The sequence below is a fragment of the Juglans microcarpa x Juglans regia genome, chromosome 5S, assembly GCF_004785595.1.
Source record: "Juglans microcarpa x Juglans regia isolate MS1-56 chromosome 5S, Jm3101_v1.0, whole genome shotgun sequence".
In the NCBI taxonomy this organism is placed as follows: Eukaryota; Viridiplantae; Streptophyta; class Magnoliopsida; order Fagales; family Juglandaceae; genus Juglans; species Juglans microcarpa x Juglans regia.
In genome coordinates, this window is record NC_054603.1 from 26,753,393 (window position 1) to 26,769,968 (window position 16,576).

General features: G+C 38.6%; 1 protein-coding gene across 1 annotated transcript; it reads left to right on the top strand.

The window, feature by feature from the left end:
• The first annotated feature begins 13,195 nt into the window (after positions 1 to 13,195).
• On the top strand, positions 13,196 to 16,006 carry LOC121267602 (protein trichome birefringence-like 13). The gene is made up of 6 exons (XM_041171553.1): positions 13,196 to 13,671; positions 13,776 to 13,953; positions 14,589 to 14,729; positions 14,956 to 15,076; positions 15,424 to 15,558; positions 15,730 to 16,006. Exons 1-6 carry the CDS (start codon positions 13,254 to 13,256, stop codon positions 15,991 to 15,993), a joined length of 1,257 nt encoding a protein of 418 aa, XP_041027487.1. The 5' UTR covers positions 13,196 to 13,253; the 3' UTR covers positions 15,994 to 16,006.
• The last annotated feature ends 570 nt before the right edge of the window (positions 16,007 to 16,576 follow it).

A 16,576-nucleotide genomic window follows, 5' to 3' on the forward strand; every position in this document is an offset into this window, starting at 1 on the left:
CCCTCCCTCCGGCGACCTCACCTCCCAAATCCCAGCCCCTACCTCGCCGCCGGTAGCCCACACGCACCCCACGAAGTCGCGGGCCACTTTCACGCCAGCGCCGCCGTCAGCCGGCGGTGGCCTTCACCGCCCAGCCCGCTAGCTTCCCCAGCCGCCGGCGACCTCACCCCACCAACCTCACCTCCATCCGTGCCACCGTTAACCACCAGTAGCCCTTCGAAGCCGCGGCACTCTTTCCGCCGTTGCGCCGCCGTGGCACCACCATTGGCCACCATCTTCCTACCACTTCATCCCCGACCTCTTGGCAACCCATTGGACCCAACCCCAGCTCCGATCCGTCACTGGTGAAGCTCCACCATCTACATTTCCGATTTGGGCATTTTGGTCTTCTACCGCCCATTTCGCCGCCACCCACGGCAAACCACCACCACCATTGGCTTCACCGACCTCCCTAGGCCCTACCCTACCATTTTTGGGTCTTCGTTTGTCCTCGTTGAAAAGTGGGTATCTGTGACCCACGGCCACAGTGTATTTTACACTGTAGTGTTGCTCAGACATCACCACTTGCAACTTCGTGATCCTTCGGAAATTGTTATATTGCACTGTAAGTATTTTCCTTAAAGACCTTTCGTGATTTAAATATATTTTTGCACTAACACATATTATCTGTGAATTGGTTTGTTTTGCCGGACTGAGTCCGAGGAGTTTCGGGGGTCGGATGGATTGTGGACGGAGTTGTGTGTTTGTTTGCATTGTGAATTGTGGTTGTTGGTTGTTGGTTATGGCTTGTTCATGTACATCGCATATTGCATGCATGATCATGTTTGTAAAGAAAACTGGGTTTTCGCATGATTGCATACATGTTCATATGTTTATTGGAATTAGATTCTCATGTGAGTAAAAGGAAAAGAGACTGTAGGAATGGTGGTAAGCAGGGATGGTGGTTGTGTCCCGCCTGTGATTCCCTCCTACAGTGCTCTGTTAAGTATTCATTGTGTGTAAAGGAACTGTAGGGATGGTGGTAAGCAGGGATGGTGGTAGAGTCCCGCCTGTGATTCCCGCCTACGGTGCACGCGATAGGGATGGTGGTAAGCAGGGATGGTGGTTGTGTCCCGCCTGTGATTCCCGCCTACGGTGCACGCGGTAGGGATGGTGGTAAGCAGGGACGGGTGTAGAGTCCCGCCTGCGATTCCCGCCTACAGTGTCCGATAAATGGATTGTTTGTGTGAATCATTTTTCTGGGAAAAAATGGTATTTTATGGCTAAATGTATTTTGCTATATTGTTGGTTGCATTAATGTATTTTTATCCTGAGAGTTGTTTGGTTTATACTTACCTGTGGTACCATTTTATGGTATCGCAGATTTTGATGCAGATGATGATGACGAGCCTTAGCTTGGCTCCCTTGGAGGAGTGATCTGGGATTGCTCCTGTTTAGTGAGTTATGTTTTTATCAATTTATGTATTTACCTTTTGTATTATATTTGGGATGACTGTATATTTTTAAAGATAAATTGTGTTGAATATTTGTATTTAAATTTCTGGTACTTAGTTGACTTATTTATATTATCCGCTGCGACTTTTATTGTGCACCTTTGCATGTTGCACACACACTTGAGCACATTTCGTTGGAATGCGTGACCGTGTTGTCACCATCCTGACGTCACGATTCCCTTGTTTTTTGTACGTGGGAGTCGGGGCGTCACACACACCAAGCCACATCACCATTATGGCATATCCACCACATGGTGCATTACTCCACCATATAGAATACATTCCACATGTACTCACTTCATACACACCACGCCACATCACCATTATGGCATATCTGCCACATGGTGCATTATTCCACCATATGGAGTACATTCCACTTGTACTCCCTTCATACATACCACGCCACATCACCATTATGGCATATCCACCACATGGTGCATTACTCCACCATATAGAATATATTCCACATGTACTCCCTTCATACACACTACGCAACATCACCATTATGGCATATCTGTCACATGGTGCATTATTCCACCATATGGAGTACATTCCACTTGTACTCCCTTCATACACACCACGCCACATCACCATTATGGCATATCCGCCACATGGTACATTACTCAACCACATCGAGTATACGTCATGTGTACTCCATTCACACACGTCATAGAGAGTACACTCTACGTGTACTCTTCCCTTCCCACATTATGCCAAGAGAGTATATTCTACATATACTCTCCTTATCCCATACTACGTCACACACAAAGTACACTCAGTGTGTACTGTTCCCATTCCACACAGCGCCACGCCAACCATACAACACATGCCCCACAACTACATTGCACAGCACAACCACGCCATAATTACAACACAAACTCCACAATCATACTTCACCGTACACTTCACAACACAGAATGTCCAACACTTAACAGCGCACTACACAATAAGCCCAACACTTCACATACACAGCATTTCACATCACCACACTACACAGATATGCCCAACACTTCACAGTGCACCACACAACGCATCTCATACAGCGAACTCTACAAATACTAACAGCACAGTCCACAACCTAATCAACTAATCAATATCTAACATAATTAACGAGGGATAGAGAGTAATACCATCGACGGGATAACCCGTGTGTTGCTTGTTGCTCGTCACGGTCGATAATGCCAGAAGGGTCGTACATGGCGGCTAACCCACGTACGTTGACTGTTTGGGCGTTAGGATAGCTAAGTGTGGTCTTGGAAGGGCTCGTGATGGTGGCTATGAAGGGCGGTACACAACGTACCTAACCGTGTACAGTGGCGGTCAGTCACATGCAGTGACTGTCCATCACGTGCAGTAATTACCCACCACGTAAAGTGGTGGTTTGACCCTAGGGCTCGGCTAAGGGAGGTGCGGTGGAACTCGTGGTGGCGTCGAGGTGGCGCCACGGTGGCTCAAGGCGGCGGATCTGGCCGCACAATGGGTGAGAGGCCGTGGGAGAGTGAGAGAGAGTATGCGTGCATGGGTGGCAGATCGGGGCCATAGGAGGTTGGGTTGGGTTGGTGGTGGCCTGAGGAGGTTGAAGGTGGCGGTTATATGCCGTGGGTGGCAGTGCACGGCGGTGGAGGACGTGCAACCCGTGCGTGAGAGAGAGGGAAGCTCGTGCGTGGAGAAGAGGTTGTGGGCCTCAAGTCCAAGGGAGGAGGAAGCGGGAGGCAAGGGAGGCTCACGGTGGTGCCTAGTGGTCGTGGGAGCTGCGCACGGCGGCTCACGGTGAGGAAATGGGTTAGAGACCCATTTCGGATACTTGCCGTGGAAGGAGAGGGAGGGCTGGCTTCGGTGGAGGATGATGGCCGGTGGCAGAGGAAGCTGCCATGGAAGCGGTGGTGCCGGAGGACGGCGCACGGCGGCGCTATTTGCATCAATCCCATTCGGGCTTTGCACTTCCAAGGGAGAGGAAGAGAGAGCGTGAGGGAGAGAGGTTGCCACGGGGAGGCTCGCTGGAGGGAGAGGAGTGCGACGGTGCCGGCGGTGAGAGCTGGCGACGCACGGCGGCACCGGGCTGTGCGATGGAAGCTACAGCGTGGAGATGGACTACATACAGCATACGCTTGAGGGACGAGGGAGGAGAGAGAGAGAGAGGTGGGGAAAAGTGAGGGGAAAGAGAGAGGGGTCTGGGTATTTAACCCAGTCCTTTCGTCTTGGGGTCCTCAAAACGATCTAACGTCGAGATATTAAAATACTGATTTGAAAATGTGTAAACGTTAACTTAATTAAAAGCACTTAGAGGAATTAAGGTAAATATTATTTTAAACTAACTTTAGTTTATAAAATAATATTTCTTCATCATTAATAAATGATGAAGTCTTATTTAATATATTTAATAGAATAAAACCATTTAATTTAATTAAAGTTTTCAACATAATTTAAATCTCTTAATATTTCAAATAACTGGAATCATTTTAATAATTAATATTAAAATGATCTCCGACAATTATAATATTTTGAAGCTCTTCAAAATATTATAATTATCTCATTTATAAATAAGTTTAACTCAACGATACTGGAAATACCTCATATAATTATTTTCAGTATATTTTAAACACTGGGCATGCCTTAGAAGTCACCTAATATCTCGAGAGGCACGTTGTCATGGTTCGGCACACATGACGATGCTCGCAGTCGCCAGAAAGAATGACAAATTGTTGCATAATTCCATCATCGGAATTTGCTTACGTCAGAAATGAGGAGCCTTACGTAAGAAAAAGAGAAGCTTACGTAAGAAGAAATGAGCTAGTGTTACAATATATCTCCCCACACCTTGATGGGAACCTGAGCAAGTGCTCGAAATCCATACCCCTTTATTTGATGTGAACTCGAGCAACTGCTCGGAATCCACTTCCCTATGTCCTGATATAGGTCTATGTAAGTGCTCGAAAGTGACTTAAAAAGTGTTCAGAAATGTACCAAGAGCTCTCATGGAAGCCTCATTTCGTCCAATACGGCATCATTTGCGAGAAGGATCACAGACTTCACACTCCACCCTAACCATTTGCAGCTTGCATTAGAAGCTTTGTCAACATGTGCTATACATTCACAAGTAGCAGATAAAAAGGATCAACCCAGATGGAGGAGCTCATTCCTCCTTGGTCCAGTATATGGTTCACAGCAGGGCATCATCGCTATCTCTGTCCATCCTTCCGATTTGGCATACACCTAGACCAATGGATGCCAGCTAACCGAAGGACCAACCATGCTATGTGTGAATAGCGAAACTTGTGAAGACATTACATCCTTTTATCCCCTCACCGACCATTTCTTTTCTCTCACTTTCTGTTTTTGAAGCCTTCTCTCTCTCTCTCTCTCTCTCTCTCTCTCGCCTGTTTTATGATCAACCCCGAAAACCCATCCTTTCCAAAGGAGCAAACACATGCACATTTAAACATTTGATTTGGAGTTCTGAGCATCAATGACCGACCAAAGCGAAGTGACCTTTCACCGGTTGAAGTAAGTGTCTTTCGTGAAGATGCTTACATTGTGTGCATGATGATCGTGGAACAAGTTGTTATATGTTCAGTTCAAGTTATAACTTTCGTATTGCTAAGAGTAAATGGATAAAGATTTTATTAAAGTTTTGAATTCCATTCCTGTGATCATTTCGATTGAGATACTGAAACAAAATATTTCAATAGTCGTTATATGAATAATATATATATATAGAAAAAAAATATTTCAAAATAAAATCAAATTTCTATATAATATAAAGAATTTCCATTAATGGTCCCTCGTACTTGTTGATACCTTTATCATAATTGATTGAAAAATATTATTTTCTTTCAAAACACGAGTGCCTTATTCAATTTCTTCTTAGATTAGATACAAACGGAAAAAAAAATTAGTACAAGTCAGGCCACTAAGGTCTTGTTTATTTTTAGAAAATATCTCATATCATCTCATATAATTATTATAATTTTTTTAACTTCTAATATAAAATAAAATAAATAATTTAATTTTTTTAAATTTTAAAATAAAAATAATATTAAAAAATATATTCCAACAATATTTTATTTAATTTTTTAATTTTAATTTTATTTCATCTCATTTTATCTCTGAAAACAATCAAGCCCAAGGCAAGTGAGAAACTTCTCCATACATGATACGTTGAAATTTCCACATTTTCGTGGGGGAAAGAAAGATCGAGGGGCAGTGTCTGCTTTTTAAGACTTGCAAATTGTCTTGTAAGAATGGAAGGGATAATTATCCCTTGGTTTTTCATAACAACTACAGTTTTGAAACTTTATTCCAAAAGTCCAAACAATAAATGAACTAAACTAATGAATCATGAAGCCAATCAGAGAGAGAGAGAGAGGGAGAGAGAGCGAGCTGTTGCTCGTGGAAGCTTCTACCCTTGAAAACTGGAATTAAAAATTTGGAAGAGTGGGCTGCTGGAATTTTTAAGGTGTCGACACTGGACAAAGAAATTAGGGAATGAGAGTGAGAAAAAGAAATGTCGAAATTACAAGTTTTTCCCTCCATTTTTTAAAAATCTACCAAACTGCCATTTATACATGAAAAAGACTTCTTGCAGTCGGATGGTGTAATCGTAGTGCAATCATTGTCTATGTGGAACAAATAAAATGGTTCGTTTTATTCAAAATAACAAGCTGTGCTTTTTCCTTTTCATTTTCCCCCATCTTTTTTCCGAGGCTTATCTTCACTCCTTCCTCTTGTACCTGTAGTTATTATTGTTCTTGTAATAGTATGCGATTTGGTCCGAATGTAAACTCCTCTAATGGCAACTTCCCTTATTTCCCTTTTCCCATCTACCAACAACTAAGGTGCTCGCTCGCTCGCTCTCTCTCTCTCTCTCTCTCTCTCTCTCTCTCTCTCTCTCTCCATATTTTGTTCTCTGTGGGTTTTGCTCCTGCTAGATTTCTTTGGTAGATTTCGTGGGTTGGGTTTTGCTAGATTCCTTCTGCGGGTTTAGCCTTCTAGATTTCTTAGGTAGTTCTATTTTTCTGGGACTCTTTAGTATTGGGTTTTGCTCCTGCTAGATACTTTTTTGAACCGTCTAACTCGCTTTGGCTCCAAAGAAGTTCATCGCTCGATTGTCGGTCAGCTTCAAAATCTACGAAGAAGCAGAGAAACTCCAACCCATGGTGAACAGATCGAACAGAACCCACCACTCATTACGCACGAAGAAAACCCATGAAGAGAATGTAACTCGGTTACGTACAAGAAGCTCCACCCACGACACCCATGAAGACGAAAGGAGAATCCACTTACGAAGACGAAGAAGCTCTGCATCTGTGTATTTTTTGTTCTTGTTTTCTATTTCCATTTTTCTATTTTTTTATTTTAATTAAATCGACTGATGTGGCATTGTCGATTGCACCACGATTACACATAGCGACTATCGGTAGAAAAACTCTTTACATATATTTCGGACCAGAATACGGATTCCAACTGATACATCACAAACTGCACTTGTATCAAATCGCTTCACAAGGGCCCTGAGCCACCACACAGATCACAACAACAGAGCTACAAGTCAACCCAACACTTCACAGGGGCTTTGGCCTCCACACAACAACAGAGCTACAAGTCAACCCAACACTTCACAGGACCCATGGGCACTCGATCACTACACAGATCACAATAATAACGCTACAATTGACAATTTCAGAAATCCAACAACAGAAATTTCTAGATTAGTTCGAGAGCTACTTACAACGTCGAAGGGAAAGCTTCTGGATGATCGCCTGCGACCGGAGCTCCACGCTGTGCTTCCCGTCGGCTGGAGGTGCGGTGGTCTCTTGGGTAGAGGTGGTGTTTAAAGTAGAGAGAGAAATAGTGTGAATGTGGCAGGGACAGAGAGAGAGAGAGAGAGTTGTGTATGCTTGCTATTGGGGGGGGGGGGGGGGGGGGGGGGGGGGGGAGGGGATTTTCGGTGTCAGGGTGACTGGCGAGAGGTCATTGGGGTGGCTAGCGACCTAAGAGTGGGGACAGAGAAGGACGGTACCACAGAGAGAGAGAGAGAGAGAGAGAGAGAGAGAGGATGATAGGTACAAAGAGTGATGGAGACAGAGAGATCAAGAGTGGGAGGAGCTCATTGTAGCAGCGTCGGATGGGGAGGGGCATGGAGGGGGTGGCAACTGAGGCTAAGGTTTTCGAACCCAATAGCTTTAGGCTTCAGAACCGAGAGAAGGAGGAAGAACAGAGACAAATCAACGGCGTGAGGCGGTGCAGTTGTTATGATGGCGAGTGAAAACGGTGCATCATAGTGACAAAAGCAACGGCGAAAAGAAGCAAATGAAATCAAAGGGAAAGAGAGGGTATCAAGGCTGGGAGAGAGGATGACAGAGATAGAGGACCGAAAGATGCTTCCTATAGCGAATATGTTGACAGATGATGACGACGATGATGGCGGTGGGGCAAGGCTTGGGTTGTAGCGATGGCTTATAGAGAGAGAGAGAGAGAGAGAGAGAGAGGTATGCTAAACAAAGAGAAACATAAGAGAGAACAGGAGGGAAACTTTCCAGCGTCGGCATGCTCGTGGTGTAGGGCTTGGTCGACGGCAGCACTCGGTGAGGCTGCGATACGAAGAGGATGTAAGAGAGAGAAAAGAGAAACAAAGATGGAGAGAGAGATGGGGGCAGAGGAGCTTATCAGCGGCGAAAGGACTACGGTGGCAGCGCACAGTGCGGCTTGGCGTCCGGTGTAGTGAGCAGAGACGGGAGCGACGGACGAAGAGGAGATGTGGGCGGCAGGTTTGATGACACACAGAGAGAAGAAAAGGGGAAAGGGAAAAATGGGTAAACCGACGCAATAAGGGAAAACAAAAATATTAACATTAAGTTTGGATGAGATGAAAATTTTGTTAATAATAATTAAATAGTTTATAGATGATAATGAGATAGATTGAGTTAAAATGTTAGAAAATATTATTCTTATTGTTAGTTTTTACTGCTAATTTCTATAGTTGTGAGTTTTTTATTTTTTTATTAATATTTTTTTTACTTAATGATTAAATAAGTATTTTTTAATAATATTATAATTTTTTTATTTTTTAAAATATATTTAAATGTGTTAAAAATACATATAAAAAAATACAAAACAAAAAAAAATTCATCATAAAATAACTAGCAGCAGCTCCAGCGAAAGCTCTCAACGGTGGGAGTAGCACCGCTCTAAAATGTTTTATAAAGTTTTAAGGAGAGTAAAATAGTTAAATAAAAATATTATAAAATTAAAATATTTTTAAAATATTATTTTTTATATTATTTTTCTTTTAAGATTTAAAAAAAAAATTGAATTATTTTTTATGTTTTATTTAAAAGATTGAAAAAATTATAATAATTAAATATTAATTAGATAAAAAAATTATGATTAAAATTAAAAAATATTTATATTTAAATAATATTTAAACGTTAGGATGAGACAAATGGCACATAAGAAAAATTTAGCTGAAAAGTAAAATGACCCAACTCACCTCCTTACATCTTCCAAGCTTGGGCAGTTTGTATGACAACCCTGCTCCAGTCTTACTCGTTTGAAATATGTGTCATGCGTTACCTCCTTTCTGTCATTTCATATTGATTTTCAACTGAACCTCTTGTGATGGTTTTGTTTTGTGTCTTAGGCCTAGAAAGATAAGATGAGATTATTAAAAATAAAATAATTTAATTTAAGAGTTTTATTAGATTTTAAAAAAGAAGAGAGAAAAAATTGAATAAAAAAAATTATAAAATTTAAATATTGTTAGAATATAATTTTTTTAATATAATTTTTTTTTAAAATTTAAAAAAATTAATTTTTTTATATAGATATTTAAAAAAGTTATAATGATTAATAATAAAATATTGTGAAGATTGACGGCCACGCTACTTGATATGTAATAACTATGTCAATCAAATAAAATATTGTGCATTGATGGATAATCTCAATTCATTGAAATATGTGAAGAAAAAAATGTTAAACATAATTTGTTATAGAAAACTAGTCGGTTTCTAACGGTTAGATAGCATTTGTTACGTAATAAAAAAACTAGTCATTTCTAACTATTGGAATGCATCATAAGTGGATTATAAGATAAGTGATCTGTTCAAATTTCGGAATAGATAAGAACAAATGAGAGTTTTCCTCTTAAAATATATCTCTTCATCTTGTAATTTTCAAAACAATGTGTTTTTAGTTGTTCTATAAAAATACTATTATATAAAACAACGAGAAAAAGAGGGTTTCATTATAACAATTTTGTTAATACTTACGTTAAAAGGCAACTTTATAGTACTCACAAGGTTGCCTTATTGTCATAATAAAGCGTTATTGTTGGAAATGGTTTAGTCCATGTTAGTACGTCTACCAACAAATTCCTAAGTCATTCCCCTTTTTTCCATGCGGCTTCTAAAGCAAAAAACTCATATTCTATTGTAGAATAAATTATACTAGTTTGATTCTTTGATCCCTATGAAATCACAGCTCCTCCTAACATAAAAATCCTCCCACTTGTAGACTTTGAGTTGGATTCTACACTATTCCAACTTGCATCAATGTATCCTTCTAATAGAGTAGGTTTCTTTTGATAGTGTAGACCATAATTCATAGTCCCCTTCAGATATTCTAAAACCCTAGAAATCACATCCCAATTCTCTTTACCTAGATTGCTAGTAAATCTACTTAACATCCCAATAGCAAATGCAATATCAGGTATAGTGCAATGCATATCATATATTAGACTCCCTATTACACTAGCATATTCTAGTTTGGATCTACTTCTTCCTGTATTTTCTCTCAATTTAAGACTAGGATCATATAGAGTCGAGATTGGCTTTTGGTCTTCAAGTCCATACTTCTTGATCACTTTCTCAATATAATGAGATTGTGTTAAGGATAAACTATTGATTGTTTTCATAATCATAATCCCATGGATCACATCGACCTCTCTCATATATTTCATGGCAAATATTGAGGAAAGAAACTTTTTAGTTTCTTCAATATATTGAAACTTTCTTCCAAATATTAACATACCATCAACATAAAAACAGATAATCACATTATTATGTACTTTATAATATTAATACGTATCAACATCGTTTACTCTAAAAACATAAGATAAAACTAGTTTATCAAATTGCCATTGTTTTAGGAGTTTGTTTCAAACTGTAATGGGATTTAATCAATTTATAAACTTTTTTTTTTCATGACCAACCATAATAAAACACTCGGGTTTCCCTGTAGAAATCTCATCATCTAGGTCATCATTTAAAAAAGTAGTTTTTACATCCATTTAGTGAACTACTAGATGATTGGTAGATGCAAGAGAAATTAAATTCGAACGGTTGATATTTTAGCAATAGGAGCATATGTATCAAAATAATCTATACATTCTTGTTGTTTATATTCCTTAGCCACTAAATGAGCTTTGAATTATTACTAGAGCCATTGGCATTAAGCTTTCTAAAAATCTACTTACATCTTGTTGGTTTTGAACTAGGAGGTAAATTAACTAGTTCTATTTCATCATTTATACCTTCCCAGAAATTTTATATCTTGTGATGACATAACATTTTGGTAAGACGAAGGATCACTTTCAACGTTAAAAATAAATTTAACTTCCTTCTTCACATCATTTCTATCTCCTTATATGAGATAGATATAAGAAAATCGAGACCTTTTTCTATCTCCTCCTTAGTTTAAATTTATTAGGATGCTCAATTTCATTTTCAGAAGTGCTAGGGAAATAGACATGAGTAGTATTATTTTGCGAATCAAACTTACTCAAATTTTTAAAAAATTCAACATCTCTAGATTTATATATCACGTTTGAATCTAGGTCCAAAAATCTGTAAGTCATTTTATTTTGAGAATATCCAATAAAAACAAACCTATAGGTTTTAGAACCCAATTTTGGTCTTTTGAGATCTAGTTTTTTAACATAGGCTAACAATCACACACTTTTAATCTCTTCAAAGATGGAGGATGTTTATGCCATAATTCAAAATGAGTTTTTAAAACTTTCTTATGGGGCACTCAATTCAAAATATAACAAGCGGATAAAATTGCATCACCCTATAAATTAAGAGGAAAACCGAAGCTTAAATGCATAAATTCGCCATCTCAGCAAGAGTTCTATTTTTTCTTTTGGTTATACTGTTTTGTTAAGGTGTGTAAAGGACATTGACTTGATGATTTATCCCATGAGTTTCACAGAATTTAGTAAACTCAATTGATAAATATTCACCCCCTAGATTAGACCGTAAGGCCTTAATCTTTTTGCCCAATTGATTTTCTACTTCGGCTATATGAATAAAAAACTTAGAAAAAAACTTCATCTTTACTCTTGAGCAAATAAACATGTGAATATCTAGTAAAATCATCAATAAAAGTAAGAAAATACTTTATTATCACCACGAGATTCAACATTTTAAAAATCGCAAACATCATTATGAATAAGTTCAAGAATTTCATATTTACGCTCAAGATTTTGAAAATCTTTTCTGGTTATTTTTGATTGAGCACAAATCAAACATTTTTTAACATTATCATCAAAATTAGAAATCAAGCCAAGATTAGACATATATTTTATGGAACCATAATTTACATATCCTAATCTACCATGCCATAAAGTAAAAGAAGACACAATATAAACTGGATTTTCATCTATTACATTCAATTTAATCATTCTATTGCAAGAGTAGACTATTCTTACAAACATCTCATTCTTAGATAAAATAAATTTATCCGATTCATACATAAGCTCGAAACCCCTCTTATTTAAAAGATTGCCAGAAATTAGGTTCTTTGCCGTGTCTGAAACATGATGTACATTGACAACAGTCAATATTTTTCTGGAGGCGAACTTTAGAACAACAGTTCCCTTTCCAACAAATTTGGTTTGAATGTTGTTATCCATTTTCACCCCAGTTCCATCATCAACCACTTCATAAGTCTTAAAAAGATTTCAATCCTTCGAGATATGAAGTGTAGCTCCACTATCAAGCCACCTTCCATTCTTGGATGTCACATGGTTGGCTTCACAAGCTATCGCAACAAGGTCTTCAGTCACACCATTCGTTTCTTCTCTCTTATACCAACATTGATAAGAGCGTGTTCTTGCTTGCCACAAACAAAACAATGATCTTTCTTCTTATTGTTTTGATCTTTGGGGTTCGGATTTTTCCTGAACTTTTTCTCGTTCTTGGCTTGCAACTTATTCTTATGCTTGGTTTTGTTAACATCAATGACGTTAACTTTTGTTTTCAACTCAAAAACACAATTTGAAAATTACAAGATGGAAATATATATTGTAGGACGAAACTCTCGTCTGTTCTTGTGTATTCTAAAATTTGAATAGATTAATTATCTTATAATCCACTTATGATGCACTCTAACAGTTAGAAAATAGCTAATTTCTTGTTACGACACAAATACTACCTAATAGCTAGAAAATGATTAATTTTCTGTAACAAATGCTATTTAACATTTCTTTTTTCATTATTTTAATGAGTTGACATTCTTTATTAATGTACAAAATTTTATTTAAACATATAAGGAAAATGATATATTACATTATTATTTAAAATACCCAAAATAATTTTATGATTTTAATAAAATCTAACATTAATGTGGCGTAATGTATATTTGTTTTTGTTTTGTTTTGTTTTTTTTTTTTTTTTTTTTTTTTTTTTGCCTGTTATTACATACTCAGATAAACGTCTTTTGCGCGCTAACGTGCGCTAAGTTTCATCACTTCTGTCCGCCATGGCCGCAAGAAACGGTCACTATCATAACCACGTAAAGAAAATCCCTCTCTTTCCCCTCCTCTCTCTTCTCTGCTTTGCTTCCATCTTCCTCGTCCTCTCTCTCTCCAGGAAAACCTCCTCCAATCCTTTGCTCTCCCACCAAACCTTCCAATTTGGACAAAGCCCAGTGCCTGACCCGAATGTAGCCCTAGGTGGATCCTGCGACTACTCGGATGGGGCATGGATCTACGACCACCAGCCGAGACCGGCAAGGTATGATGGCTCGTGCAAGGAGATATTCAAGGGCTGGAATTGCATCACCAACAACAAATCCAACGGTTGGGAACTCACCAAGTGGCGGTGGAAGCCCCGGCGCTGTGATCTCCCGCTGTTCGATCCCGTTTACTTTCTTGAGAAGTACAGGAACACCAACATCGGTATTCTCTCCCTCTCTTTAGTTAAGCTGTAATTTCTGTAGTGTTGCCCAGAAGATCTGAGTCATCATGTTACTTGTATAACCTAAGAAAGTTTAACAGTGCAGGGTTTGTTGGGGATTCCTTGAATAGAAACATGTTCATTTCTCTGTTCTGCACTCTGAAACGTGTTTCCAGTAAAGTGAAGAAGTGGCGGCCAGCTGGTGCTGATCGTGGATTTACTTTTCTGAACTATAATCTTACCATCGCATATCACCGTACAAATCTTTTGGCTCGCTATGGTAGGTAAGGTCTCTAATTGCGTAAAGTACTTCACAATGACATGAATAAAAGCTTTTATTAATGTGAAGGCACAAATGATTGTTTTATTTCAGCTCGCTGATTGCCAGACCCATATAGGGAGGTATAAACAACTTCCAGAAAAAAGGCATGTTATTGAGTGGTCTGAAAAAAGGAATTTTGGGAAATTTTCCCTTAAATTACTCGATTACATTTGCGGGAAACTCCTTGACAAAGGCCTCTACACCCCAGGATTATTCAAAATTTTATTCATGGACATCCGATGCTAATAAAAAAATAGTTAATTCAGGAATGTGGTTGGCAACAATGAGTAGGTTAGCTTAGACTTTATCATTGGTGGTGAAGAAGGGTGATGAGAGTGATGCTTAGTTAGTTGGTTGCAATTTGGATGTTCGATTAACTTCTTCTCGTGTCTAAGTTGAAGCTATAGACCGTGCAATTTTTCAATTTCTTTTTCGTTTGGGGGGTCTCACATGCATGAGATTGCCTCGGTATTCATGAATTATAAGGTGTTGAACATAATAGTTTGTTTCTTTTTCTTAGTCGTTTAGTTGATTTTGTGCACATTATATTCTACAGTTTTGGGTAATTTAGGCTTGCTCTGGTCCTGTTTCGTGCAGGTGGTCAGCTAATGCTAATGGTGGTGTGTTGGAATCTCTTGGATTTAAAGAGGGTTTTAGACTTGATGTTGATGTTCCAGAAGGCACGTGGGCGGGTGCACCAGCCTTCCATGATATTCTAATTTTTAACACAGGACACTGGTAAATTTATGTCCTCCAAATATCCTAGGGAATTGATAACTACTGGCCATATGACCATTGAAATTTACCATTGCATGTATGACAGAGCCAGTCAGTGGTGCTGTTTACTCTTCTGCTTATGATTTATTCTGTCCTGACGTTTGTTATTTTTGACTATGGGAACAGTTTTAAGTGCAAGAAGATATCACTGATCCTTTATTTGGCCTTTTTTGGTTCTTGTTAATAGGTGGTGGGCTCCTTCAAAATTTGACCCTGTGAAGTCACCCATGCTTTTCTTCAAGAAGGATCACCCTGTCATACCTCCAATACCACCTGATGTTGGCCTGGATATGGTTTTAAAGCACATGGTACAGGATTGAATATTTTTTTCTTATTTAATTTTAAGTAATTGCGAAGAAGATATAGGCTTGCACAAAATGGTTGGTCCAACCATGCTTCAACTTTATAATTTCTGCAGACTTGCACATATATAACTAGTGCATGCTTGCAATGAGTAGTTTTTGTAGCAACTAGTGGTGTGAAAGTCCCACCCATTGGTAACACTACAGGGGACAAATTTTGGACCTAAACTTTTATGTGTAGGCAAGACAGAGATAGTCCTGACTCCATTCTGCAATCAGCTGCCATATTACTCTGCACATCTTGTGTAATTCTGTAATTAGATGCTCAAACAGTGCATGTGCTTTCATGATAGGTCTTGTTCATAAAGAAAAATTTGCAACCAGGTGCTATCAAGTTCTTTCGTACACAATCACCTAGACATTTTGAGGGAGGTGACTGGAACGAAGGTGGTACTTGTCAACGGCTACAGCCTTTATCGCCAGAGCAGGTGGATTACATGGAACTTGCATTCTATTGTGTTTATCTAGTCTATTAACTTTATTCTACATGCTCCTGTATTTCTCTTTTGCAAGACAACATTAATCTAACAATATTTAAACTTTATAATATGGAGGCACACCTAGTTAAATAAGTATTGAAATCTTGGTTTACATTTCAGGTTGAAGGACTCTTCTCTCTCAAGAATAATGGAACAAATGTGGAGGCACGCCTAGTGAATCGCCACCTAAAGAAAGCCCTTAAACGGTCTGGTTTCCATATTTTAGACATAACACATATGAGTGAGTTTAGAGCAGATGCCCATCCATCCACATCTGGTGGGAAAAAACATCATGATTGTATGCACTGGTGCTTACCAGGAATTACTGACACTTGGAATGACTTGTTCATGGAGCATCTAAACAATATTAAGTTTAGAGATTGATATGTTAATTTTTGCATTTTGTGTTTGCATTCTCTCTTGGTGTTGCACTATTCTTGTACAAATATATAATTGTTGGGTTGGTGGAGCTTGATTTTGTTGGTGTGGCGGCCCTATTTGACGACCTGACCCGACAATGATGTGTTATGTTTTTTTTGGCGGATTTTCAATGAGGCTTGAGCTCATATTTTTGGCACTACTTGCGAATAGAAAAAGTGTCAAGAAGAAAGTTTGCTCGATACTTGCTCGACATTCTGCTCAAGCAAATAACTCAGAAAAGTAAAAATTTGGATTTTTGCCTTGTGGCACTATAAATATGTATTTAATGAACAGTTTAGTAGGTTTTGAGTGTTCTGAACAGTGAGATTTCACTTGAAAGTGTATTTTGTGATTCCTCAGTACGATAAAATTCATTGCAGCTCTGTGGACATAGGCACATGCTGAACCACATTAATTTTGTTTTGTGTGATCGATTTGCTTGCATTTGTTTTGCTTTGTTTGTCATATTTTTTTTACAACAATAATTCCTTGGATTGGATGTGTTTGTTGCTAGGCCTATCTAGAAAACGTTAGGACCCAACCCGTC